Genomic DNA, 27,499 nt, shown 5'->3' on the forward strand with positions numbered 1-27,499 from the left:
CTCCCTCCCCCGCTCTGTTGATCCCACAGCCCGGAGGGGTTTGAATCCACTCGGTCGCCATGCTGAGCTGAGCTGAGCCTCCGAACTTTGTCACGCCGCTGCTGCTCCGCAAGTCCATCTCCGCACCCACCGGGAGGAAGAGCAAACCCTGCTTGCGGTGAGTAACATCGCCGCGGCCCGGTTAGTTTAGCGGCTCCGGGACCGTTTCTCCTCCGAGCCGTCCACTCGGTTCAGCCCCGCTGGTCGTGTTCGTGCGAGCCGTCTCGGACTTCGAGCTGAGCTGCACTTGACGCCGACCGACCCGAAACGGTTTGGAGGGCAGTTTTTTTAATTTGCTCCTCTCGCTTTCAGGCGACGCCTAAAAGTTATACCCGCCTTTCCCGCGACATTTCAAAAGTGGAGCTGCGCAATAAAAAAGATAAAGATGTCAGCGGAGGACTTGGCGAGTCCACGCAGCCGCTGTCACCTGTCCCTAAAGCACCGAGCTACCCGAGAATACTGCACTGTGCCCACAATATAACGTTTAACAGGCGTGTTCGCGCACATATTTGCGAATTTTACCCCCCCTTTGCACTTTTAAATGCCATTTCTTCAGATGGGGAGGGGGGGGGGGGGTCTACTATTGGCATGCATAAATCAAGAGTGCGCTTTCTTTGCAGCAACAAAAGACTTTTATTGACGGCAGCGAAACACATAAGCAAGTTACCCACCGTGCACATGTAGAACTGACCAGTAGCAGGTCTGCCTGCAGCACTGTTCTGTGCCCAGATGTGTTTTTGTAGGTCTGGGGTCAGGACTCAAGGGCCATCCTGTGCAGCTGGGGGTCATCAGTGGACACTCGTAAAGGTCTCACCTGCGTGCATGTGGAGTTGTTGTGGAGACTCCAGCAACAGTAATATGAGGGTTTGGAAGTGCTCCCTGTTTGCCCTCTGGCCTAGCTGTGTCTGCAGGATGTCTCAATGTCAACTTCTCTAAATTGACAACCTCTTATGATTTGTTGTTATCTAAACTGACAGCTGCTTTTGTGGAATAATAGATAATTTAGTCAATTTTTAGCAGTTCTGTGACTTGAGTTTTGCACGGGAAATGGGAGAATTTGCTGAATTTCCTGACTTGACTTCAAATAAAACTGATAAGAGCTGGGTGCAGTTTTGAATTCTTACAAGAATAAAAAAATATGCATGCAGGCTTAGTTTACACTGAATAAACCCCAAGGAATTTTGGACCATGTCAGCTATTTAGCCTGTCCCCAAATACAGCTGTTCGTTGCTGACATGGATCATTCTCCCTCTCCCTTCTTTGTATTCTGCTTAAATACAATGGCTGGGACGTCTTTTCCCCTCACGGACTCATAGAGCTCGGTTCCACGGGTCGCTGCCAGGCAGGAGGGCAGCTGTCCGGATCTTGTCATGGTGATAGGCCTGCTGCTGCTGCTGCTTTGGTGGCACACGGTCAGGCCACAATCATGTCAGCTGGACCCTGAGGGGGACAACATAGCCATAACAGGATAGTGGTGTGGAATCATTCATCAGCCAGTGGACAAATCATTAAACCAGTGGCTGTGCCTGTCTGACCTACCCTCAGGTTACAGGTTTCTGTGAGGTCACCTCTGCCACTTATTAAGACTAATAGGTTCATTTGAGTATAAGTAGATGAGGACCTCACCGAGGGAACCAAATTGGCGTATTCTGTGTTTGTGCATAGAAGTTTTGCTTCCTGCATTTATTGAAGACACCAGATTCCCACGTGCTCCGTGAAATTACACAGATTGCTTCTGCCTGCTATCGATAATGACATGGACAGCCGTCCTTTTATCGGTAATCAATTTAAATGGTTGGATCTTGGGATTTTGTTCAAGGGTCGCCCGGCTGAAAGGGACCTTTGTTTTGAGCTACGTGCAGAATTGGCTCCTGTTTAGGGGTAACGGGGTTGCTTCTGTTTGGACGCCAAACCCTGGCAGCCTGGAGTTTCTGAGCTGAAATGTTCACTGGCAAGCCCTGTTACATATTTGACTGGATACACACAGTTTGCATGTAATTCACACATTGGACAATCATTCCGTTTCTATAGAGGAGTGCGTATATTTGTCACCGATAAGGTTGCTGTGTTATCAACCCATTTCTGCTTCCATCTTGGGGAGGGGGGGAAGTCATGTTTGACTGGAAGCATTAAGGTTTTGGTCCTGCAGTGTAAAGGTCAGGAGTCGGAGTGTGTAGCGTTGGATCTACAGGACAGTCGTGTGGGACAACCCCCTCGTGTCTTTATAGTGCAGAAACCTCCTTTTGCTGCCACACCCATGTACCCCAATGCCCCTCGGGCTGGAATCATTTTCCTGGCTCCATATCACCAGCAGACAGTAGTGAGCATAAAGCCCTTTTGTCTTCTCTTATGCAATTCTGGCCATGCATGGAGCATTTCCACATTCCACAGATGGTTTTGAAAAAACAAAAATATTGTGGTCAAGTGACAGTTTCTAGAGCTTCGTTTCCTGCTTGTTGTTGTTCACCCGTCTGCACTCTGTTATGTTCTTGGCTTTCATTTCTTCACAAAATGTCCAAAATGTCTTCAGAGAAAATTCCCAAGGTGCTGTTCCAACAGCTCTGATTGTTTTGCAGAGCTGGCGGGAAGCTTAGTGATGCATTACTTCAGTGCTGCTGACAGCGTATGTGATGTTTTGAAAAGGTTCCCAGCTTAGGTGTTGCTGAGAGCAGGGAGCTGGAAGGGAATGGAGCGGGACGCTAGCCTACATACAGTACATTCTGTTGCTGCACATGTTGACATTGTGTGATGCAGCTGTGTTGTGTTATACGTGTATTTGTGGTTAGTTTTGGTCGTTGGTTATCATTTCTAAGTGTCGCTGTTTTATATCGTGGAAACGTTGACACAAATTTGCCTCGGAGTGAGCAGATTTAAAGTGATCTACAAATTTAGCGTGTCGTTACTGACCTTGTTGGATGTTTAACTAGTGGGAAAGGAACTTTGGTGTCTATAAATAGCCCGAGGATGTAAACCGACATTATAGTTCCTTTTGTGTAGCTGTGAATTTCCAGTTTCGTAAGTACAGTACACGGAATTAACAGGGTTTTTTTTGTTTGTTTTTTTAAAGCGTTTATCAAGTGGTTGCGGTGTGGCTTTTACCATACTTTGTTTTCATTGAGTGCAACACAAAATGCAGCAATGTTTAATCAGGTGGAGGGATTTTACAGCATTGGATTTTAGGTAGGTGTATTTAACGAACCAATGTTTAATACTGATAAGAAACCTGAGCCGTGACAGTTTAATTCAGATATTTTGTCAACAGAAGAACAAGGAGGAGTGTTTTTGGGAGAAAAAATTCCATGGAAGATGAAATCAAAACCAAACAGAGTTGTAGACAGGAATTAAAGTTATGTGTTTGTAAAATGTCTTTACTGCCTGGGTTTACATCCCAAGTGTGGAGAGGCCAGCAGCCGGACTTGCAGCTCTGGACTTAAAAAACCCAACATCCCTACAACAATAGACACACTCCTACAGATGCACACCTTAACCCCTCTCCCCTTCCCCCCTTTCCTTATCACACCCACTGCCCCAAATGCCCCCTCCCCCTCGCCGGCAATTGTACGCATTGACGCTTTCCAGAGGCGTGATCCCTGCGCCCTCGCTCTCTGCTGGCGAGCAGCTTTTGACTGCTGTGATGAGGGGGGGGGGACGATTCCGCTTGCTTTCATTAGACCCTCATTTACGCAGTCTGCCACCGACGGGTGAACCAGGACTTTAATGCAAACCCTGTCTCTCCAGTCTCCGGCGCCGCAGCATCTAGTGCTTTTTTCTGCTCCGAGAGGGGGAGACGGAGGAAGGTAGGAGAGCAGAGAAAGGAGTGTGTGAGAGCAGCATGTCTCAGGAGTAGGGATGGGAGGTGACAGGCTAGCACAAAGCTAGTCTGTGATATTCTGTTTTTGGTTTGTTTGGTTTATGCTTCTGTCATGCCATTGAGTGGAGATTTGTCCAGTAATGACAGCCTGACTGGTTGGAAGAGGGTTCTTTTCTTTCCTTAGCTGCTGGAGCTTTTCCACTCATGGTAAGATCCACGTTGCTTGTGCAGAGTGTCTTGACTGCTGGTGTCTCAGACGTCAATTCTTTTCATCTGCCGTGGCTGGTAAATACGCCCTTATGATCACGCTGACGCAGTTTCTCCTGAACTGCACTGCGATTTTTATTCACATATGAATGGAGGGTAAATAATGCAGCGTTTTTGTCAGGTGACGCGTAGCAGTCTGCTGTGTATTTTGGGATGCAAGCACGTTGTTTCTGTCGGTCCTTTTAAATGTAACACTTTCCGCCACACAGACATATATAGAATATAGATGGACTGTCTACCACTGAATTTCTGCTCATTTAGAACAAGCGGTTTATATTTTGCTGTGGCAGTCTCCATCATCCAGCCATTTGTCCTGTAAATTTCATTTTTCTCAAGAGAAATCTTTTTGGACATTAAAGGTGAAGCCAGATCTAACTGGATTGTCGATGGTTGTTCAGTGTGATCAGCTACAGAACGTTAAGGTTGCTGCAGCGTCTGTCAGGGTTTGGCCTCCCCCTACCTAGCTGTTGACAGGAGTTCATTAATCTCCCCAGAGAGGGGAAGGAGTGGCATCCTCCTTTCCATGGACAGTTGCCTTCACCATTCCAAATGCTGCCATCTTTAAATAAGCTCAGAAACACCTTGAAAAGGATGCATGATTTGTTTCTGGGACTGTAACCCTGATGTACAAAGCTAGCGTTCCTGTCTCTTTTCCACTCCAGAGGATAGTGGTTTTCTCTTATTTAGTCAGTTTTTATCCTTTTAGATAACTCACATTTAGGTTGTACTCTAAAGAACAGTAGAAAAACACAGCTTATTCACATTTGCAACCGAGACATTTGTCTTTTGCTTGCTGGGATTGCCACACTGAGGAATCAAGAAATTCCTAGAAATCAATACCGTGCAAACGATCTCTGCAGGATTTTGACCTTTCACCTGCTATTCTTTGCCATTAATTGCTAAAATAATTTGCAGCGATTTCTGTTCTCCCAAACTCACTGAACACTCAAAGAAGATGGATGACCCTCATCTGATGGTAAAATGAAGTGACAAGATGACATGTAAATGAATTTAGTTCGGAATTCAAGATTGATCTAGTGTGGAAACAGTAAGGGGATTGTCTGCCAAGCCATCTTCCCCACACAGACAGCCCTCAGTCAACCGGGTCTGGGACTCCCTCTCTGGCAGGTTACATTTGGGATTAGGCTGGTGTACTAAAAACTAGCATTACCGTATATAATCTGGGTAGAATATGTTGCTGCCTTTTTAAGGGATGATAATCTGACAAGCCTTTTGGTTTGCTCAACAGGAACACGTTTATCTGCAATTGTTTTCGTGCTATTTGCCTGCCAAACTCAGGACTTCTCAGAGCAGCTTATTTATGCTTGGTGGTTGCTGCCTCAGTAACTATGGCGACGGTATCTCCACAAAAGTTGGAAGAGACAGGGCTTCGCCCGGCTAATTGTCAGCTAGTGAAGCATGGCTGCAGTGTTTGCTTTGTTACTCCAGCCTGGGCTGTGGGTTTTTCCTGAGGATTTCAGGAACAGAATTTTAGTCAAACTGCACCCTGCTGAGCTCTGATACAACTCTTGATAATAGTGCAGCATGTGTGTTCCAGTGATCTAACCACAGACTGGGAAGCACAGTCAATAAATGAGCTCCTGGAAGTCCTGTAGTCATATGAAGCCTTCTGCCCAAGGTATTAGATCTAAGTTAAAGGGTTGGCTGTTTAAACTGGCATTGTTTCTAATTTGGTCTGAGACCTGACCTTGCTTTAGCTTTGTGACCATATTTCACTGTCTTGGTTGAATTTACTGAACAGTTTTATAATCTTTGCTTCCTCTTTTGCAGACTGGCGCTTTGACACCTGCCCCTGGGCCTCAACCATTTCCAACTGTGTGAGACGATTGAAAAGCAGATTTAATGAATCAGTATTCTCTAGCAGATGCCATGACAGATAAGTACGTGTGTGTATCTTTAACCAAAGTTCGGTAATGTGTTACTCTCCTCCTCCTTTTACTGTTCTCACGATGGTTTCCTGGATGTTTCAGTGTAAGCAGGACTCACCGCAGCATTTGAGCTTCAGAGAAATGTCGTGGGTGGTGAAAGTTGTGCGAAACGTTTTTCGCCCTTTGTGACATTTGCATGGGGGCTAATTTGCATTCTCGTTCACTGTGCGGGTATGTTGCTGCTGCTGTTAGCTGGGCTTTATTACCCTGACAAAACATGGTCATTTAAAACGTTTGGAGCCTTCGCTGTACTACCTCTTCTTTTTTTTCTTCGTGTATTCTTCCCCTTTTCTTTTTTGGGTTACTTGTTCATTTTTTTCCCCTCAGTCCTTTTCAGTCTGGAACTCTTCTGTATCCTCCCAATCCTATCTCTTTTTTTGCTTTGTCCCCTTTGTCAACCTCACCTTTGTACCTCAGTCTGGTGTTTATTGAATGTAGCTATAGAATCTGGGTGAAATAAGCAAAATAATCAGTTGTCCGTCTTCATAATAAGCGGAATAAGTGGTTTGGCGCAATCCAATGGCCTGAAAAGGATAGTTACAAGATGGGGTCAAAGACAAGTAATACCAAGTCTATTGGAAAACAGCCTGTGTTTATTAAATTTGCCTTCAAGGAAAAGAAAATTAACGGCAGCTGACCAAGATAACTTTATATTCCTCCACAAAGATTTCCCACAATCGTGATATCCCCAAGACTTCATTTACACTAAAACATGTTTTGTCTCCGATTCCGTATTGATCCACAAACCAGAAGGTTATAGCTTTTCAGCCAGTTACTCCGGCATGCACGACGTTGTGTTGGACCGAAGGAAAGTCAAGTGAAAGTTCTAAGTGATGATGATGTTGACAAGCTGTCCCATTGGATGAAAGGTATCCTGGCAACTAGAATGGGGGAGGGTTAGTTATTTGTACTCTAGATTCTATTCCATGTTGTTGATGATTGTTCGCTGTGGAGAATGATAAATGTTATGCTAAAAGGAAGTCAGGGGAGAAGTTGGAGGACGTGCCCCCAAGAGTTACTGCAAACAAAGCCTCCCTGAACATGTGACTACTTAAGATTCATACAAAGGCAGAAGACGGCCACTCTCTCTCCCCCTTTTTCTCTTTCTTTTGCTTGCACATGAGCAAACATTTACACATGGCAGTATATATCAGGCCATTCCTCTAGATATCTGCAACCTGCTGATGTTCCCAGACTCGTACTGGTATAGAGAGCTATAATTTTCTGATATTTTCAGCAACCTTTATACTAAAAGCCTCCGTGTAACATTCATATTTGTTCTGTTGAATGTTTAACTGTCTGGTTAGTTTTCATGTTTTGTTGATGGTTGTTAAGTTAGGAGCTGATTATCCATTATCTAGTAGGCTCATGCCTTTAAAACCAAATCCACTTGTTTTCCTGCTGGCTGCATTTTTTTCCAGCCTCCTGTTGTACCAGGATGCACTGGCATGAGCAAAGTTTCTAAAGCCAGATTTGCTCTAGTAGACAGAGATTCTTTCTGTTGAAATTCAAGCCTGCATAATCCTCTTCAGCACTGCTTTGTGTGTCTTGTATGTGCACATGTGTGCAAAAGTACAGAGTTCATGCACCCTCAAACTAGAATTTAAATAAACAAGAAGCTTGGACAATATAGACAATGTCCAAATGCACGGAGGGTAGAGGCTCATAACAAATGTTTTATTTTAAAATTCTAGAACATTTGCTCTTTTCTGTTGAGCCCTCAACAGTCCGTTTTGTCCTCCCTTTGTCCCTTTTTGCCAGCAAGTGTTTGGATTTGGTAGAACAATAACTACTTGCTTGAATATCATCTCTCATCTCAAACCCTCTTTTTATTCCCTGGCTTCTTGTTCTCTATTCCTCTCCCACCTGTGGTGGCGCAGGCTGATGGTTCTTTCACAAACCTGGGATGTTCATTTAGATGGACGGAAAAGGCAAATGCACTGATGAGAATGTGAGATTAGGAGGGTGGGTTACCCCAATGTTGTTACTGTAAATAAGATCTGTAAATCTGTGGAGTGTGTTTCTGTGGAGGTCGTGAACCTCTTTGTGTGTGTCGGCCTCAGGGGAGTAAGGATTCAAACCCCCTCCCATCAGAATCTGCCGTAACCTTTTAATTCTGTCTCTCACACAAAAGATGAGTGAAGGGAATTTAAGTGAATATATTGCTACGCCATCGAATTGCACCATCATAATGTATACTTTTTGGATTAATGCCATACTTGTAACATTAGCTAAACTCATTTTAAAGTGAAGTCCCAGTATAATAGGACTAAAAGAAACAATTGTTAATGTCATTCTCAGATCCCGAAGAGCTCTAAACACACTGACAGGATTCTAAGGGTGTTTGAAAAAGGACCTATTAATACATTTGTTCTGGCTTGACGAGCTTTCGAAAGGTCGGCGTTGCCTTCTCTTCATTCGGGGCATCGCATCAATTAACAAATCCAGACCTGTGACATCTCCACTTCCTCTCTGTGCCCTCTCCAGACTGATGTCAGCGAAGGCGTGGTTTGAGGTACCACTGAGTTCAGTCAGCCAGTCAGAACATGGGAATTGAGACATCTGCAGGCGTGGGTTCATTGAGATTCGCGACAACACAGTAAGAACTCCATATTAGCTGTCACAGGGTCGTGGGGGCCGAATTGAGCAAAGTCAGAGTGCTTCCTAAAGATGTTGAGGGGGATGCAACCTTTAGCCTCCAGCTCATCAATCTTATGCATCTGTCATCTTCTCCCAGAGGTCATTTGATGCTGTCAGAGGAGGTAGACAAGCTGAATCTCACTGGCTCGTGTATTTAGGCGCATTTGTGTGGGGGTATGCGTAATATTGTCACAACAGGGGGTGATAAATTCTACACACTGCAACATTTAAGCCTGGCTGTTGACCTCGATCTCCATGAATTACTTTCCTCTGCTGCTTTGGGAAGACTAAAGTCCTCCTGAGTATTTAGAAAGAAATGCAATGGGTAGCTCTAGTATAGCTAAATATGAATTATTTATATGAGAACTTCCTTTCTCAATGTTTAAAAGCATGTGTTAATCAAAGTTGGCAGGGTCAATTTAGTTGGATGTGACAAAAACCCTTTTATTGTTCTCACTAGGGAGGCTAATCAGTTTATAGCATGATATCCCAGGAAATGGTGACAGCAATTTGTGTCCATGTATGTTTTATTTTAAAGAAATCTCTTTAAGAGATGCTGTGTATCATCGCTGCTTTACATAATCTGATTATAATTTAGTTAAACGCATGGGACCTGCATTACAGTAGCTTAGCCAAAGCAAATGTTAATGAATCTGCATATTTGGGTTTATTTGGGTGACCTCATTCACATGTCTAGATTTGTCTCCTGGTTTTGGGAGAGCATTCAGTCAGTCTGGTTTGTAGAACACACAGCCTGAGCTGGAAACAATTTAGGCTAAAAATATCAAAATCTGAAAAATGTTGAGTCGAGGGTCAACTATCTGCCCCGATGGCAGTTATGAGATTTCTGCTTTCACTGACTCAGGAGACCGTTTTCATGCCTTTTGAAAGGGGTGAGAGGGGGCTTCCATTGAAGCACATTTCTGAAGCCAACATCTTTATGTGAGAAATGCTGCTCGAGACTTCGTACATGTACTTGAAAGGAGTCCAAGTACAACACAGAAACTTTTATTTTGGGTTTGTTTCTTCAGTGCTATTCAACTCCGTTGTGCAGTATAGAAAGCTTTAACTAAAGGGTAACAAACCTCTGTTTCCTCTCTGTTTCAAATATGACAGAGGAAGTGGGTCTTTTGGTGACAGACTTATGAACAGATGGGTTCTGTCTGAGAATGTTTTTTATTTTTTGTTATATCCGTATGTCCGCATTCATGACCTGAGTAAACGCACACACGCACATAGCATCCGCCTTAAGTGCACGGTTACACAAGTCTGATCTGTCTGTCTTCTCCCCCCCTCCCTAGCTTGAGGATTTTATAATTCTCTCCGGAGGAAGAGCATCGCATCTTGTAAGGAGCAACAGGTCAGAAACTCTACACCTCTTCCTCCCTCCCCTTTTTTGCCATGCAGACCCAAGCTGAGCTGCTCACCGGCCTACATGCTTCAACACGATTGCTGCATGCTTCTCCAGCCCTCCTGTAACTACCTCCAGGCTTCTCTCCTTTTATGTCCTCCTTGCATGTCCATACCTGGACAACTTTAATTTGATCCCTTTGGTGCTTGTGGCGTAAATCATTTTGAGCTTTACCTTGTTTTTTTTGCCTTCCCCCTCTTCCTTCCCATCAATTATATCTTTTTATGTGCTTCTAAACAGAGGAATGGTCTACCAAGGTATTATTAATGGCAGCACGAGAATACACAAAGAACTGCTGGATTTCTCTCTGGATTTTCACCATCAGCTTCGCTTAGCACACAGTTTGCATCCCATCTCTCCAAAGATCATCCAATTAGGTTATTGTGGAAAATTCCTTTTTATTATTTTGCTACCCAATTTTCATTGTTATTTTGAATAAAATGTGGGCAATTGATAGAGTGGAATGTGGTGCAAACTGTTAAGCATTTTGGACCTGGGCTTATGTTGTTTATCCCTCCAAGACCGTGAAATTAGTACTTTATCTCCTGGAATGCCAGATTTTTCAGAGGACACACTGTTGCTGTTCTGGTAGTCTGTGGGTGATATGGGGAGGGGGGTTCACACAGCACTCCAAAGGAGGTTTTTGTCTTTTCTGGCCAAAATTACCACCATGAAATCGGTGCCTGCAGAAGAGCTGTGCTGGAATAAAAGCAGAGCACAAGTATTCTTTTCTAACGAGAGGAAAATTTGTAGCAGGGTTTTTTAAATGATGTTAACAGCTCCACAAATGTCTCGTGAATTGGTATGACGGATGCTGCAGAGAAAGGTTTGTTTCTTCAACAGGGGTTTTATGCATTTTTTTTTGATTCTGTAAGTTTTAAAAAGGCACTTGGACATTTTATTCCACATTAATTTACTTGTTCCACCCCGTGGGTGGAAGACACCTGCCGTTAAACTGCTGCCGCCAATGCAACTACCATTCACCTACTTGTGACCACGAGGCCCTCAGCTGCGCTTTCACAGCTTCCCAAAATAACCCCTCATTATACGTCTCAAGGCCTGGCTGGCATCACTGTAGCCACAAGGAAACTACATCAAGTAACGCGTTTGACTTCTGAGTGGCGGCTTTCATCTAATGTTAGGACGTGATGAGAAAAAGTTTTGCATTGGCACACATTCGGGTGAGGAATAGTTTGGGTTTTCTTCATTAAAGGGATTTTTCCTCAATCATTTACTAGGGTTGCATATCTGTAAGTATATCCAATACATTTAAATCGTTTTAAAGACGTTCAAACCTTTTGCACTTGGATGGGAGACATAAAATTATCTTTCTCTTGCCTTGTGTTTTGCAATTGCTGTAGTAGATTTCCAGTGTTGCCTCCTTTTAATTTAAAAGGTGATTATGTGTTTCATTGACCTGCTAAGATGAAAATCACTACACAGTAATCCTTGTTTCTCTAGTTAGCTGACTTTGCTTGCCTGTGTTTGTAGGGCTGTTTTTTGATCCTCCACAGCCACGTGATTGAGGACGAGGGTGTGTTGTTTTTAAAAAGCTTGCCTAAATATACCTTTTACTGAACCTGACCCCTTATTTGCCTTTGCTGTGGCCACTTTAGTTTGACATCCTAGTTCAGCATTGGCCCACAACTAGTAATTATAAAGGAGGGTTTCCATTTAACCCCCCTGAATAGTGTTGACTTCACACAATGTGTTCTTCTCTGGTTAGACATTTGGGATTTTGCCCCTGTTTTCTTACAGTTAACTTTTCTCCCCTTGTGTGTTTGTGCCAGTTTCTGCCCAGTCACATCTGTCATCCACGGAGCGCAAAGCAGATGATTTAGCATGACTAGTTCATCTGCTGCGGTTTTCAGAGGTTTTTCGTCATTCGAATCATAGTTGGCTGTGCAGTCCAGGCGCCCCAGCTGTTCTCAGGCTTTCTGATGACGCTGTTAACATGAACCAGTAGCTTTAAACTGACAAATGAAGGCTGAGGTCTGTTTTCAGTGACTGCCTTTAGAGGTAAAACTAGGATCAGAGCTACAGATTAACTCTGTTGTGCCGATTTATCCTGATAATTTGACGCATTTCCTGAGTGTTCTGGAAGGCATTGTCCTATTATGAGTGGCCAGCAGACCGTATCATCAGACGCCAGTCAGCTGGAGGAGTCATACAAGCAGCTTGGTTTTAACAAGGAAATGGTAAAGCCTCAGGCTTTGGGGAATTGGAACCCAAAACTCTCATAAAACTGTCAGTATTTTAACATGAGATGTTTTGCCCTTTCTGGTCTTCTAAGAGGGATTTGATGGACACAGTTGGCTTTATCAAGCACAAACGCTAACGTGCTGAAGACTTTGCCTACTGCGGTTGCCTAACTCTATTAATCTGTACATGACGCTGGAGCGACATCTGTCCCATTAGCGTGTCATCCTCTGTGGTGCCAGGATTCTGTTTCAAGCGCGGATCACTCTCTGCAAATAACCCACAATTCCCACAAGGAATATCAGAGCAAGCCCTATTGCTGCTGGACAATACCAAATACAACTTAACAACTTTTGTATGCCTTGGCCTTGTTACCATAGTGATGGTGTACGGTTTCCCTGACAATGGTGATTAATACAAACCTCATTCATTAATAAAATGGCCAAATAACATATCCTAACATGTCCTGATTTAAACATATCGCAAAGTAGTTCAAATAATCGATTACCTGAACATGTCAGTGAGTGCATTGTACAAAACTTAGTTTAGTAACTTTAGCCTGTTTAATGCTAGTATGGACTTTCCATTGGTCAAGTTGTCAGTTGTCAGATGTTTCATATTTTACCAGATTCTCCTTCAGATAGATGTTGTACCTGTGTCTGTACAGTTTGCATGTATAATATACTGTATATACTCGTCAGTGTGTTTTTCCACATTGCAATATCGCAGCCTGTTCTAGCAAAAGGCTATGAGAAAATTGTCCTTTTGGCGTGCTGCAGGAAAAGGAAGAAGAGCATCTCTGTGTATTGATGAGTAGATGGAGGAAGAAGGGGAAAGACATGAGGGACTGGAGTTGTTGGCAGGCGATGAATGTCCTCCTCCTCCACATCGCTCTCTGCTGCAGTCTGCATCCTCAAGCTCTTTACTCGGTGGATGTGAAGCTTCTTTTCTCTATTGGAAATGAAACAGCATGTGGTGAAGTGGCTTTCACATCATCTGGAACCTCATGTGCTGGTGCACTTAATGCACTTCTTGTAACATTCGGGGCCACTATCTGATGGTGACGGGTCATAATGTTATTTGATGGCTCTTGTGGTTTATGTGGTTTATTGTTTATATATTGAGTTGGAGGATCATTGTTAAAAAGAGGATTCCCATCAATCTCTTTTTAGTTTTTGCTCACTGAAAACCCAAACCATTGTGGAATGGGTTTCAATGAACCTTAGTTGGATGATAATGAATGAAACAAGGATCCTTGGAGAAGTGCTCTTTGAGTGTCATCCAGCTTTAGTTTTTTAAGTCTGCATATAGACATTGTTTTGTTGTTTTTGTCCCATCATTTTGTCCTTGGCATGAGAGTTTTCTTAAACAAGCTAGTTCACTTGCTTGCAAACTCAATATCTCTAAAACTGGCCAATTATTCAAACCTATTTGACCAATTCTCTACTCATTTTAATTCAATGGATTTTACCCCATCGGTGATCAACATTTGTACTGGCTTCACTCTTTCTTGTGCCTGTGCCCAGAAAGGAGAACATGAATCTCTGTGTATCTGCACCCTGTCTACAGTTGTCAGCTTGCCAGACTTTGTGCACTGTGAACAGTACAGTACTAGGAACCCCCTGGCCCCAGGCAGGTGTCAACCTCCCTGTCCAGTCAAAGGTCCAGGCAGTGGAACACAAAGGGCTCACAGAGACCTGCCAGCATGGTAACCATCTTAAATACCTCAAACCAGTGTGGCCACTCCTTTAATCTCTTTGTAGCTTGGGATAGTTGCCAGTGTAGTCTAGCTACTGTAACAATGACTCAAAAGGGTCTAACCCTTATTGTCAACGGTTTGTCCCTAAATGAAAAGTGATGATGAGTGGTATTATTGATTGAGGGGATCTGGATTAGATTACAATAGGATATTTCCACATCTACTGGTCTAAAATGTTGGCTTGGTTCAGGTCTAGCATTTTCCTGGCAGTAAAATTGGGGAGACTCTTCAGAGAACTTGATGAGGAGCAGAAATTAGGGCTCTCTCGCTCTCCCTCTCGTACTCATTCTCACTCCGTCACCCCTGTCCTGCTTTCTGTTCACTGTTGAATGCACCACAGTGGCGATGTAGACGTGGAGGGGGTGGAGTGGAGTAGAGGCTGCCCTCATCTTCAGTAAACAATGGGTCCTTGTGTATGTGACCCCCTATTTAGCAAAGCGGAGCCCATGGCTGGGGCTGAAGCCGGCGTGGAATTCCACCATTGCCAGATTTAGTCCAAGGAAACCCTCTCTCCAATCCCAGCAATCCCTGTATTAAGGGGGGGTCATAGCTCAGGGGCCATTTGTGTTTATTTTCAACCGCATCAATAATCAATTATCATCCCCTGCCTGTTTCTCTTGTGCTGTTATTGATGGTTTATATTTGCTCTCTCATGATTTATCCTGCATTAGCTGGGAAATTGATTACTAACCTACATGTGAGCATGATAAAACACAATTGTAGCACATTGTCATCGCTCATTACAAACAATACATACAAACGATACATGACCTTAATTTCACAGCAATAAGTTTGAGCTGCCTAAATGTTTGGGACCTGATCGGACCGGTTGGCATTTCCTGTTATCGTAATCTTCGTCTTACAAGACATCCGATAACCCTCCATCCTCTTCTTTTTGCTAACGACCCACACGTTTTGCAGATATGTGCTACAGGTATTTCGGTTTCTCTATGGGGCAGAACCAGAATAACCAGCTCCGAGCCAGATCGTTTTACTTTCCTTTCGTTGACATTCGACTAGCTTAACCCACCTTCAGCGACATCAGTTGATAGTGAACACACAAGACTGTCAGCGTTGCAAGGTCGTCTCACATATTGTAAGTCTCAATATCTCAAATCCACTAATTCTTTCACATGATGGATCAATAGGAAGTCCATGATTATGTTAGTTAACTTTATTAACTTTCTGACTCAGTATCATTTTACTGTTAATAATTACAAATAGAGGAGGGCCCGTCACATTTAATTTGCTTTAATTTGCTTTAATTTGCACGTTTATTGAATTAAAGTTACTAGACATTGCGTGTGTTACAATCTGGCTTGAGCAGAGATTTAGAGATTTGTTTTAATATTTTGCTTAAGCTTTAAAGCACAAGCTTTTTTTGGCCTCCTTTTGGGGTGACCTTAAATAGATAAAATATGGTGTGTTCATCCAAAGATGAGACAAAACTATTACTCTGTCGCATTGGTTACAATATAAATATTCAGAAATAATTGCCAAGTATCCTGTGGTTAAGAAAAAATGTTCATGACCGTTAAGGTTCTTATCAGGCTTATACACAAACACGCACTTATTGCTGTAGCTCATCAGAAATCTTTAGTCACAACTCACCCCAGACGGGACTTTAATGTCACTGGGTTCAGACAGATGTAGGCTGTTTGATGTCTTCGCATCCATTTGTGGGGAATGTTAATGCTTGGCATGAACAAGAGTGGGTGTTCCTCTGCTGGCCTGTATGCGTTCAGGACACTCCCTCCCATTCTCTTGTCATTGTCCCCCATATGAGTCTTCATTCAGTTGGAACCCCGTATCCATCTGTGGTCCCGCTTTGTTATTTAACCCACGACATTGTCCCACTGTTCAAAAAGAACCAGTAATTTGCCAGATGGTGAACTCGTGAAAAGTGCAATTTTTGCAAAGTTTTTAAAAAAATTTTCATAACACTTTGTTTTGTAAAGCGTTAGGCCCGTAGTCTTGGGGGGGAAAAAGGACGGTGAAGTTTTTTCTTTTTCTTTTTATTTAGGCGGACACTGAGAGTACACACTGGTTCCCATTAGAATCTCGAACTCTTTGCAGTGGTTTGCATGTTCTGTATATTTAAATGACTCTATCCTGGAATTAATATCAATATTTTTACTTACAAATGCAAGTAAACTAATGTTGATTTGGTTTGAGCAGTTTCCCTGCCATTGGTTTTTGTCCAGTTGCATGTGATGACTGCTCTAACGCGCTAAAGCGATACAAAAAGGATGAATCAGTCGTGCCAGCCTTCAGCTTCCAGGAAGTGGAATTGAAGCCTGCCCCCCCCTTTTAGTGTCTCTGCTACATGAGATCAGCCCGAGCGGAACTCAACCATTTGCCGCTGGTTTGTCATGCGTTAGTGTTCTACTCTTTTTGTCTTCCAGAGGAAACTTCACAGTTCCAAAGTTATCAGAGTCTAATATGGGGTTTGGAGTGCTGGGAGTGTTTCTGGGCTTGCTCCTAGAGGTCTCCACACATGGCCCCCCCGGCATGCCGCGAACCTCCTGGAGACACCAAGGTAAGAATGAATTGGTGCAAAAGTCCTTCCTGATATTTCTCAGTTTAATAAGATGTGTTTATTTTCTTTTTCCACTTATTTTTTAACAGCCTTTGAGTGAAAATAGTTTCCTTGGTGATAAAAATCAAATTTTCTGTTCCATTGACAATATGTTTTATACCTAAGCTTACAAGATGATGTTATCATGCTATATATTTATTATATTATATCATTAATTCTACTTTTAGGTTTATGGACTCCATAATGAAGCAGAGTTGAGGAGAAACATGGTTTCTCTTTCCAGTTTACGAAATAAAAAAATAGAAACATTTCATCATATTCACCTAATATGATGTAACTGTTTTTAAATAACATTTCTGCACTACTTAAGTTCTCTGAAATTTAGGCCAGAAATGAATTGAAACCCTGCAGAATCCAAAATCTTTCCTAAAGGTCACAGAGTTGAGCAGCAGTCCATTTGCGAGGCGAAGCTTGTTAGGCTGAGTGTATTTATAAGTCAACAGTCTCTATGTTTCATGTTTATTTGCTAGCTATCGTTTATAATCTGAGCCTCCAAACTGTAAAAAGAGACCTACATGTGAAGAAGCGTTTTAGTTTCTGTAGGTGGTATAGTCACACTTCCTTTAGACACTCACCGTAGACGCTCTGGCTAGACCACTTCCTGTTAGAAGATTTGGCAGATACGGCGCTTAGTATAAATGGCATCACCACGGCTGCACCATGAGAACTGCTGCGCATCACCTTCATAAAGCGGGGCACAGTCACAGTTTCAGTCACTCGTTGACAGTGTTTTCTTTCATCACGCTGGTGTTTATGTCCAGGCGCCTGCAACCTGAACCCACTTGCACCTGGCACAAGCAAAGCCAGTCAGGCATGAAATCGCCACTGGTTTTGCTTTCTATCACAACACAGTGTAATGAGAGACTACACAATACTTGTGAGTCAGGCAGCATCGATTTCAGATTTCTTTTAAATCAAAACAAATGGAAATTACTGGTGCATGGACAAGGGGAACCACTGCAACAGTTGAAACTGAAGAAAGCAGATGTAAAGAATCAGGCGAAACATGACTGTTAAGAAATCGGTCAGGGTGAGAAGAAAACGGTACCTGTGTAACAGTTGAGGAACAGAAATGACTCGACCATTGGTCATTTGGTGTTACTGTCATGAGGTTTTTGTTCCTGTTGGACTTGAGTGATGGAACAGCGTGAGGTTGTTAAGCTTTGAGTGTTCATAAATCATCTGGCGGAGCTTGAAATGCCTGATTTATGTTCTGGAGCTTCTTCTCGGTCTGGAATCTTTCCTTTGTTGGCAGGAGAGTTTCATATAATAAAGTAATAATAGATTAATCCTGATTTATAAATATAAAACACATTGATTTTAGGGGTATTCTGGGGAATCAGTGAGGTTTAGACTGGATGTTTAAACCTCTTAAATTACCAGATAATCTGGGCTGAACATCACTACCAACAAGCGCTTCAACCAGATTTCTTCTCAGATTGTAGGAAAATCTGGATTAAATCATCCCCGAACTGGTGTAGTCTGAGTCTGGAATTAGAGGGACGGAAACGTTTGTCAAACATCTGTTCAGCATCTCCAGTAATAAATTGAGTTTGTGTATTTCTAGGTAACCAATGAGGACATTGCAGTGCAACCTTCTGTATGACTAAATTGTGTTAAATAATGTTAAATAGGTAACATTGACTTTATGGTGAGTCGAGGCAGGCAGGCCTGCTTCCTTTATCATTTTTTAGGTTAAGCATAATCCATTGGTTCTATGCCCAGATTTGGACCTGACGGAGTTTTCGGAGCCCGACGTCTTTAACTACTCCACTCTGTTGCTGAGCGAGAAAGGAGATGCACTGTATGTGGGAGCCAGGGAGGCCATTTTTGAGCTGAGCAAGAAGGACGTGTCTGTTAGAAACAACAAGGTAACTTAAGTAAACACAGAAATGTTTGTAACATGGGAAAATACAGAAAAAACTCTTGCACACGCTGGAAAATCTGATATTTCTTATAAAAATTTGGAAGGTCCTCTGGAACGTTGCTGACAACCACATAGCGAAGTGCACACTTAAAGGAAAATCCAAGGAGGTTTGGAGTTCATCTTTTATTTTCACTTTCATACAGTTTGAGCCACTCTAAATTGCTTTATCGATGTTGCTTTCCAGAGGGACTGCCTAAACTACATTCGAGTACTCCAGGTTGTAGATGATGAGCGACTGTACGCCTGTGGCACACACGCTTTTCAACCGCAGTGCGATTACCTGGTAGGTTAACCCTCATCCTACTCACACCACACCAGTATACATGTGCTGGGACTCACCATTCCTCAAAGCAACTGTTCCCTGACTTTGCAGAACCTTGGAAACTTTTCCCTGAGCGGTCGACCTGAAGACGGCAGGGGAAAGTGCTCGTTTGACCCCTCGCAGAGTTTCACTACCGTCATGGTTGGTGAGTTGAAAGCCGTTCTATTTTTTCCTGTGAGGTTTTATTGTTTCTCATCATTTGGTTTTAGCGACATTAAATGAGTCCTTCTATGTTTGCTCCTCTATCAGATGGAGAGCTATACTCGGGTACAGCTTATAACTTCTTAGGCAGCGAACCAATTATTTCCAGATACTCTCCATCACAGTCCCTGCTGAGGACAGAGTACTCCACATCATGGCTCAACGGTGAGTTCGGACAACATGCGACAGCTTTATTTACAGACTGATAAATTGTTTGTGTCGTCTTTGCAATATTTAGCCTGTTACATTTCTTTTAAGGGTGTTTCTCTACTTTTCTCGCAGAACCCAGTTTCGTTTTTGCCGACGTGATCAGAGAAGACGCAGATAGAGGGGACGGGGAGGGTGATAAAATCTACTACTTTTTCACCGAGGTGTCGGTAGAGTACGAGTTCTTCAGCAAGCTGCTCATTCCCAGGGTGGCGCGCGTCTGCAAGGTCAGTATTCATCACATACCTCTTGTTCTTACTTCCTGTATTTACAAGCCTTTATCAACTTGATTCTCTTGGAGTATTTTTTATTTAACTGCTACTTTAGTGTTATTAAGAATGTTATGCGTAGTGGTACTTGCAGTAGAATTTGCTGTATCAGTTATGATCATTTCTATTGTTTTTTGTAACTGCTGAAAAATGTCTTCTTTTATTGTGACTGTTACATTAAAGAAATTCCCCTGTAACTGGAATGTTGTGCTTTTTTGGAAAAAAAGCTTCTTTCTCCACACTACATACTGATAAAACCTCTTTCCATTAGGGTGACCTCGGAGGGCAGCGTACTCTGCAGAAGAAATGGACCTCCTTCCTGAAAGCCAAGCTGGTCTGCTCCATGTCTGAGCTCAACTTTGTCTTCAATGTTGTACATGACATTTTCATTCTGAAAGGGGAAACCTGGAGGGACACTGTCATCTATGGAGTTTTCACTTCCCAGTGGTCAGTGTCTTTTCTTGGAGAAAAATATAATAATAGATGATTTGGAGAAAAACTAATACAAAATAGTGGAGACATTTCTGTATAATGTCCTTTTCTTCCTTGCTCGGTTTCTTCCCATTCTGCATCCATCTTCATGCTGGTCTCTCAGGGGCAATGTTGGCCTGTCAGCAGTTTGTGCTTACAACATAACAGCTGTGGAAAAGGTCTTCTCCAAAGGCAAATACATGCAAAAGGCCACCGTGGAGCAGTCCCACACCAAGTGGATCCGGCATAATGGTGCCACCCCTTCTCCACGACCTGGAGCTGTGAGTACCGTTCACACCTTGTGTTGTGGGCCAGGAAATACTCTGGAAAAGATAAATATATGCATGGAACGCACTTTATCGTTATTTATTTCATGTCCATTTCCCCCACCAGTGTATTAACAACCAGATGCGACAGCAGAACATTAGCAGCTCTCTCCACTTGCCGGATAAGACGCTTCAGTTTGTCAAGGATCACCCCCTGCTGGAGGATCCTGTGTTGCCTATAGGCAACGGACCCCGCCTCATCGCCAAAGACGTCAACTACACTCAGATCGTTGTGGACAGGGTCCAAGCACTGGATCAGAAGATATACGATGTCATCTTCACCGGCACTGGTAGCTGCATCTAACTTATTGATTTAAGAGTTGATGACTTTTTTCTCCTTTACTCTTAATGAGTCACGATTTACTCTTTTCACCTATAGATAAAGGAGTGTTGCACAAGTCAGTTGTGTTTGAAAAAGAAGTACATATTATGGAAGAAATCCAGCTCCTGAAAAACCCAGAGCCCATCAAGAACCTTCTTTTTTCCTCTGAGGTCAGTAAGGAGAAACCTGCAGGGCAATGATGGCAAAAAATTTTCCTTGAGTTTGAAAACTAGACCAATAGAAAGTTGCTGACAGGTTGGCGTGACCAGTTGTTCTCTAAACTATGCTAGTCTGTGCGTTTGTGGTTAACTGCTTGCATTCTGTAACAAGATGTGTTGATTCAGTATCTTTGTGTGGTCGGTGGCGTATCTTGTCAAGCCTGAAAACAATTCCAAAGTGACAAAGAAGCATGTGTATTGCCCACAGACACGGTCCCTGTATGCTGGTTCAGACTCTGGTGTAGTCCAGTCACCTACAGCCTTCTGTAGCCATTATCAGTCCTGCTTTGACTGCATCCTTGCTCGAGACCCGTACTGCGCCTGGGACCATCGCACTGCCACTTGTGTCAATATCTTTGATGCCCCCAGGCAGTCTCATAGGTATTTATATGTTATGTGTTATAATTACTTTTAATTTATGGGAACCATCAAGCTTGATTCACTCATGCATTTAATTGTACACAAGTACGGAGTAGATGGCACAGAAAGTGGTAGTCATAATCGTATACCGCCCTAATTGCATGTCATTTTGCTCTTCTCAATTGTCATCTAAATAATGCTTATGATTGTATGTTGTTTTTGTTTTTCAGGCGGCTTATCCAGAGCCTGAATGGTGACGCAGACAAGTGTCCTTCAAGTAAGTTGCAGTATCACCCAGTCTTCCTGGAATTTTCTGTTCAATTTGCAACAGTAGTTGAAACATTCCCTTAATTCTGTCATCATAAAACTCACTGGATAGATACATTTACTGGATGTGTCTATTTTTGCTAATGTGTGAGTCTGCTTTATAGATTCTTTTCTTTTCTCATTTATCTGCTCTTATTCCGTCCCTTCCTGCTGTATAACCAGAGTTCTTCCTCTAGAATCAACGGTCTTATCATAGCAGACGTGCCTTAAACTCATTATCTCGTGTCTGTCCTGCCACACAGTGTCACCTCGGGCTCTGAAGGACTACAAGAGTGTGAGGGTGAAACTGGGAAGCTCTGCTGAGCTGCCGTGTGTGGCAACCTCCAACCTAGCCCAGGTGATGTGGAAATCTAACGGCACAGTTCTCACGGAGACCTCCAGTTTCCTCCTAATGGGAGAAGGCGGTCTCCTTATTTACAGCGTGGGTCCTGAGGATCAAGGTCACTATGAGTGCTGGTCTATAGAATGGGCTCCTGCTGCTGGCAAGAACTTTACTCGCCTCTTGGCTTCATATGTCCTGACTTTGGACCCCCCGCCCAGACCCCCGCACCAGACACGGCACACCACTACCACTCTCAGCTCTCAGGACGCATCTATTGAACGTGCAACTGAAAGTAATGGTAAGACAGACAGAGCACCAGACAGTTTTTTTGCCACAGCCCAGCTCACCTCCCCACCCCAGACTGACTCATCACTAACCCAAGCCCCCAGTAGCACAATTAGGATCCAGTTGAAGCACGCTCTCCCTCCAAGTTCTAAAGGGCCGCACCCAGACAGCTTGGCCCCAAAGGCCGAATATCTAGAGCACAGCAACAGCACCATAGCCCTTCTCCTCCTCTTTCTCCTGTTTTTCCTGCTGTTCTCGGCCGCATTGGTGTATAACTGCTACATGCAGTACCTGCCAGCCCCCTGCCTGCAACTGCGAGCTGCTCTCTTGGGCAGCCACAAGAGCGAACATCAGCCAGAGTATCGAGCCTGCGAAGCAGGTTTCATGGAAACATCAGCGACAGACAAAATTAACCTGACGGTGCAACCCACAAAGAACGGCAGTCACACCACTCAGAAGCTCCAGGCTCTGCGAGACACCGGCTATGAGACCGAGCCTGAGCCCGAGTACAGCAACGGTCAGATCCACTGTCACAACTCCTCTCAGGAGAAACCCTTTGACGTGGACTGTGAAGCTCAGCCCATCCAGTTTGCAGATGCAGATGAACCGCACTGCTAGCCTAAAGTAGCTCAAATTAGCATCGTAAGGCTAAGGTTGGATTGATGTGCTCGCTGGTAAATTTAACTTCTGCCTTCTGATTTGTTGCTGAATGGCAAAGCAAAACCTTCATTCACAAAATCTGCTCCCTTTTTACTTAGTCAAGCAAGAAAATCTATTTTTTTAAATTCCAAATTGGAAACATTATTTACCAAATTGGTAAGTTGCTTTGCTTTCCAAATTGGGAGTTGTATTTGTACAGCTTTCGTAATAAATGTTAATTTTTTTTTTTTTTAATGAAGCAGAGTGGAGGTTATTGGGATACTGCTTCATCGTTCTAGTAAGCGCTCAGGGAAGATTTGCTAGGTGTGACTGCTCGTTTTTACAGTACGTTGTTGTGATCTGCAGCTTGCACTGTGTGGGCCTCGGTCTCTGAGGTGGAGAAAAAACAAACAGATGACACGTCTGAAAAAGGCTGGAATGGCTCAAACTACTGTTTTATATTGGGACTTTAGTGGCGGTGGTGATACGTATATGTGTTTTATTTTTTCCTGTAAACATTTCCTATGTGAGTAAAACTGCTGTTCCTGCGTATTAACCTCTACTAATAGTTCTGTATGTGCTCTGTATGACTTGATGCCTTGACTGAAACGTCCCTGGAAACAATCTGAAAGTGTTTTTCTGGATTCTTTATCAATTAAATCTTGACATTTATCAATTAAATCTTGACATTAAGAACACAAGAGAAGTGGTAATTGTTGTCTAGGAAGAGCCACGCTTGTTGTTTTTGTCAGGTTTTTCCATTCCTCTTTATTTATTAAAGTAATATCTTCAGGTTTTCATTTCTCTTTTGTGTTTAGGATGTGATCCTGTTATTTCCTCATTGTGGCTCAATCGTCTCTTGTTCTCAATCACCCGCTCTCACAGCTTCCTCTTCTTCTGTCGAAACTTCAAAAACCCTTCCCGCCTCTGGAAGTAGCACATCCTCTGCTTTACCTTCTTCCTCCACTGCTTCTTCTTCCAAATCCCACACTGGGAAGGGCCGGGAGGCAGAGGTCAGACTGTTGCCTCCCCTGTTGAAGGACCAGGCCTGGGGGGTTCATGCCCAGGAGGCCTTCCTGCTCTTCTGTTTGGCTCTGGGTGAGTGGTTCCTGAACCCAGCCTCCCTTCTTGCTTGGTTTGGAAATCTGCCGCCTAACAAAACCTTCCCTTTTTCCTGCATCACTGTTCTTTTTTGCATTGCATCATTTTCCAGACTAACTGGCCACTGCTGAAAACAAGCTTTTGCTTTAAAGCTTAAAATGGTCTCTTTGAAAACCTTTTTTTAGTTGTCTTGGTGTGAATGTTTGAGGAGACAAAGCTTGTGATTCAATGTTGAACTGGCAACATTTGGTGTGGGGGTTTCATTTTTACACAGCGGAAAGCTTTTATAGTCACCACTGCTAATTGGGACTGACTTTAACTGATATTATCTCACATCACATCACAATTTTTTACAACATTGCGGTACTGAAAGTTAAGGCTTCACAATTTATGGAATTTTAGCGACTGAAGATGATCACAGCTGTTTTAAGAGGAGCACATTAAAGTTTTAATGGTGACTCTGAAACACAAATGTAAATATGATAAAAGTCCAGTGCTGTAAAAATCTACAGAACGGTTCCTTTTGTGAATGATTCATAAAACTGGATTTAGGTCACTATAAGTAGTTTTCCGCTGTACATTGTTTAAGGAAATGTGAGTTTTATAAATTTTCTTTATCTGGGATCTTAAGAATCTATCCTCAGAACAAATGATAAACTGTTCAGTGTTTTTTCTTGGTACTTTTTATCTGGACCATTTTTGTGCCTGTAAAGAGTTTGTATATATGGAGGAAAATGTACATATAACTGTGATGTTTTGAGACGGTAAAACTTGACAGGGAGGCTGAATAAACCCTGTGAAATGTCTCCATTCCTGGTCTGGTTTCTTACTTCCACCTCATGTGAGGATATTTACTAAAAAGGCTTATAAACCGGAATAACAGGTAAAATCTGCCGCATGAATACTGCACATAGATCTAAATCAAGCAGGTGCACCGCATGTCTCTGTGGACCCCCAATGCCTCCCTGTTTAGAAATGAAGTCCAGCTCTGTCTCCCAGGTCCCAGTGATGTCACCATTCACTGGCTGGTAAATGGGCACGTTCTTGACCGGCCCATAATGGAGTACCGCCAGTCGCTGGGTCCGAGGGGGTTCCTCGTGAGCAGCTGGCTCAGAGAGGGGCCGCTGCTTAAGGATGCCCGTTACCGCTGCATCGCTGAGGCCAGCACAGGAAATGACATGTCTGAGCTGAACGTCCACCTCAGTATAGGAGGTATCCGGGCCTCAAAAAAGTCCCAATCCCTTTGGATGAATCTTCTCTCCAGATGTGCTCCACAGGTGCAGCTGTAAATGTTTTGTTGTCTGGCAGATGAGGGCGTTTCATCCAGGGATTTGAACCACTGGAGAGGTGCGCTTGCAGAACATGAGCAACTGCTGAAAAGATGGCAGAAGGCCTGGGTAGGTCCATGTTCCTGCACTGGAGTGTGTTTTCCTGAAGAAAGGAGGACTGATGGCACTTCTAAGCCACTCTGCATGTTTGGATTTAAAGTAGTTTTTGTTTTTGGGTCCAGATTACTTTTATATTTCGGTTAGGTTTGGCAAATTAGATTATTAGCTCTAACCAGTCTGACCTTCCATTTTAGTTGCTACAACCATTGCCATTAATATTGTGGGACATAATCATTTAACCACATTTAATTTGTATTCTACACTAATTCTTCAACACATTTCTCCTCTTCTTGATTGGCACATGTGTTTTCTCTACAGGAAAGCTGTGATGGCCACTGAGCTCTGAAGCTTGTCATGAGCTTCATGTCTCCTCTTGGACACAGTCCTCCACCCAGGTGGACACACGTGTGGCACTGAAGCTGAAATACAATGTTGCGGTGTTCACGTCTTACACGCAGGACCACGCAGCTGAGAATTGTTGACACTTTAGAGACTCTTCATACGACCGGTGGGCGGATGGAGCCGTTTACTGATTGGAGAATCATCTTGAAAAGCATTTTAAAGGAACAATCAGCTGTTGATGTACATAACAGCAGCATTTGTAAGACCTGTTTATAGTGGGGTTATTTTGGTAAATGTCATGAGAGCACCTGTGCAGCCTTCCAAAGCTCAGTTTTACTTTATACTTATTTGTCATAAATTCATCTTAAGAGGAAACCTAAATAAATTGCAATAAATGTTCCAGCCTTCAAATTGGATTAATAACAGTGCTGTGTTCTGTAGTTCAGTCTTGCATATATGACTTAACAATATTTGACTTTTTACCAGAGATAAACGGACTTCTGCTGTTTTTGGATTTGCATCCTCTCATCACTTCATGATCATCAACACATGCAAGATCCTGCAGGCTAAAACTGGAGCGCTACCATGTCCTGCCAGCTTTCTTTCTGCAGAAAAACACTTTAAACTATCTGAATTATTAATAGAGTGATTCTTCAGAATGCCAGTTAGGGCGTTTTAAGAGGACAAAGTGATATTCTTGACAGAAGAAAACAACTTAAACCATGTTTTATTTAGGGCTGTATATTGTAGACAAATACAAAATAATCTTTATTCCCTATATACTTTATGAATAACTGGAAAAACAACTTCATGACCTGCAGTTGTTTATTTCTGTACATGTTGAACACACTAAATCAGTGAGGGAAGTGCTATTTTTTATTGATCATTGCATGTTTGTCTAACGCTATAGCACCGCCCTGTGGTCATTGACAAGTAAAAATTGACTTGCCTGTTTTTAATGTTTATTAGTCAGACTTGAGAGTGACTGGTGTGGTAATTAAGACAAATATCCGGACTCCTTGATTATCGTGGGATGTAGCGTAGAATCACCACCTACTCTGCTCACAACATGAAATCTTTATTAAAAAGAGAATTTCTTTTTGGCACAGAATAAATAAAATTAGAGTGGACCACTCGTGTAACATTTCAATTAACACCCATTTAAGTCCCTGAATGCTTAAACACATTTTCACGAAGCCTCATGTGACGCAGTAAAATAAAAATAAATTGCCTTCGTGACTGCGTTGTTTAATGACAGAAAAGACCGTTGGCGCCACCTTGTGGCCCAGCTGTGGGACTACATCGACCCCCCAAGTTTGTTCAACATTGACACAGCTCGTCATTTTAATACAGACGCTGGTAAGATTTATGGGTTTTTTTTAAATGATTAAGTTCACTTTGGTTAAAAGCAAATACAACATAAGAGTAAAGGACAATAGGAGCCAGCCTAGTCAGCCAACTTCCCAAGTTATATTACATAGTATATTAGCCTGTTGCTAACATGCATTTTACTGCCAGGAACAAAAGAACATGTTTTCTTTTTACTTTTAGAAATTCTTTTAGAAAAACACCGAATTGTTGTTGCCATCCTGGAATATACTTATATACCCTAAAGCACAAACATAAATGACCTATCTATAAATTGTGTAGATGCAACTTTACACACCAACCTGCAGCTTTATGGCCTATTGGACCCCCCCACATCCCCCCAGCAGGACCCTGCCCTCGGGGAGCGCTTCTGCCATCGCAGGAACAGTGTTTGGGTGGGTTTTATGGGTCACAGGACAGCAACAATGGC

At 43.0% G+C, this 27,499-nt stretch overlaps 1 protein-coding gene across 15 annotated transcripts; it reads left to right on the top strand.

Moving 5' to 3' along the window:
- Positions 1 to 26,831, top strand: sema4d (sema domain, immunoglobulin domain (Ig), transmembrane domain (TM) and short cytoplasmic domain, (semaphorin) 4D). 15 transcript variants are annotated; one of them, XM_057019858.1, is made up of 20 exons: positions 1 to 157; positions 5,909 to 6,018; positions 16,481 to 16,614; positions 18,400 to 18,545; positions 18,646 to 18,708; positions 18,786 to 18,884; positions 18,975 to 19,068; positions 19,173 to 19,289; positions 19,407 to 19,558; positions 19,872 to 20,047; positions 20,196 to 20,352; positions 20,465 to 20,687; positions 20,777 to 20,889; positions 21,146 to 21,318; positions 21,528 to 21,574; positions 21,867 to 22,244; positions 23,756 to 23,968; positions 24,971 to 25,183; positions 25,280 to 25,368; positions 25,678 to 26,831. In XM_057019858.1, exons 2-20 carry the CDS (start codon positions 5,981 to 5,983, stop codon positions 25,696 to 25,698), a joined length of 2,646 nt encoding a protein of 881 aa, XP_056875838.1. In that variant the 5' UTR covers positions 1 to 157; positions 5,909 to 5,980; the 3' UTR covers positions 25,699 to 26,831. The 15 variants fall into 15 exon arrangements, with proteins under 15 accessions (XP_056875838.1, XP_056875848.1, XP_056875849.1 ...); XM_057019868.1 differs by lacking the exon at positions 23,756 to 23,968; XM_057019863.1 differs by lacking the exons at positions 23,756 to 23,968; positions 24,971 to 25,183; positions 25,280 to 25,368; positions 25,678 to 26,831 and adding exons at positions 8,368 to 8,462; positions 8,554 to 8,665; positions 10,008 to 10,066 and having other exon boundaries at positions 2 to 157; positions 21,867 to 23,551.
- The last annotated feature ends 668 nt before the right edge of the window (positions 26,832 to 27,499 follow it).

This window comes from Takifugu flavidus, chromosome 20 (assembly GCF_003711565.1).
Source record: "Takifugu flavidus isolate HTHZ2018 chromosome 20, ASM371156v2, whole genome shotgun sequence".
In the NCBI taxonomy this organism is placed as follows: Eukaryota; Metazoa; Chordata; class Actinopteri; order Tetraodontiformes; family Tetraodontidae; genus Takifugu; species Takifugu flavidus.

What these genes read in the sequence shown, in the direction of transcription:
- sema4d (XM_057019855.1), top strand. Translation starts at nt 5,981, where the DNA reads ATGAATCAGTATTCTCTAGCAGATGCCATGACAGATAA. An exon ending in GGAGTTTTCACTTCCCAGTG is followed by an intron (nt 20,048 to 20,195) that starts GTCAGTGTCTTT and finishes CTGGTCTCTCAG; the next exon opens with GGGCAATGTTGGCCTGTCAG. An exon ending in TGTCATCTTCACCGGCACTG is followed by an intron (nt 20,688 to 20,776) that starts GTAGCTGCATCT and finishes TTTCACCTATAG; the next exon opens with ATAAAGGAGTGTTGCACAAG.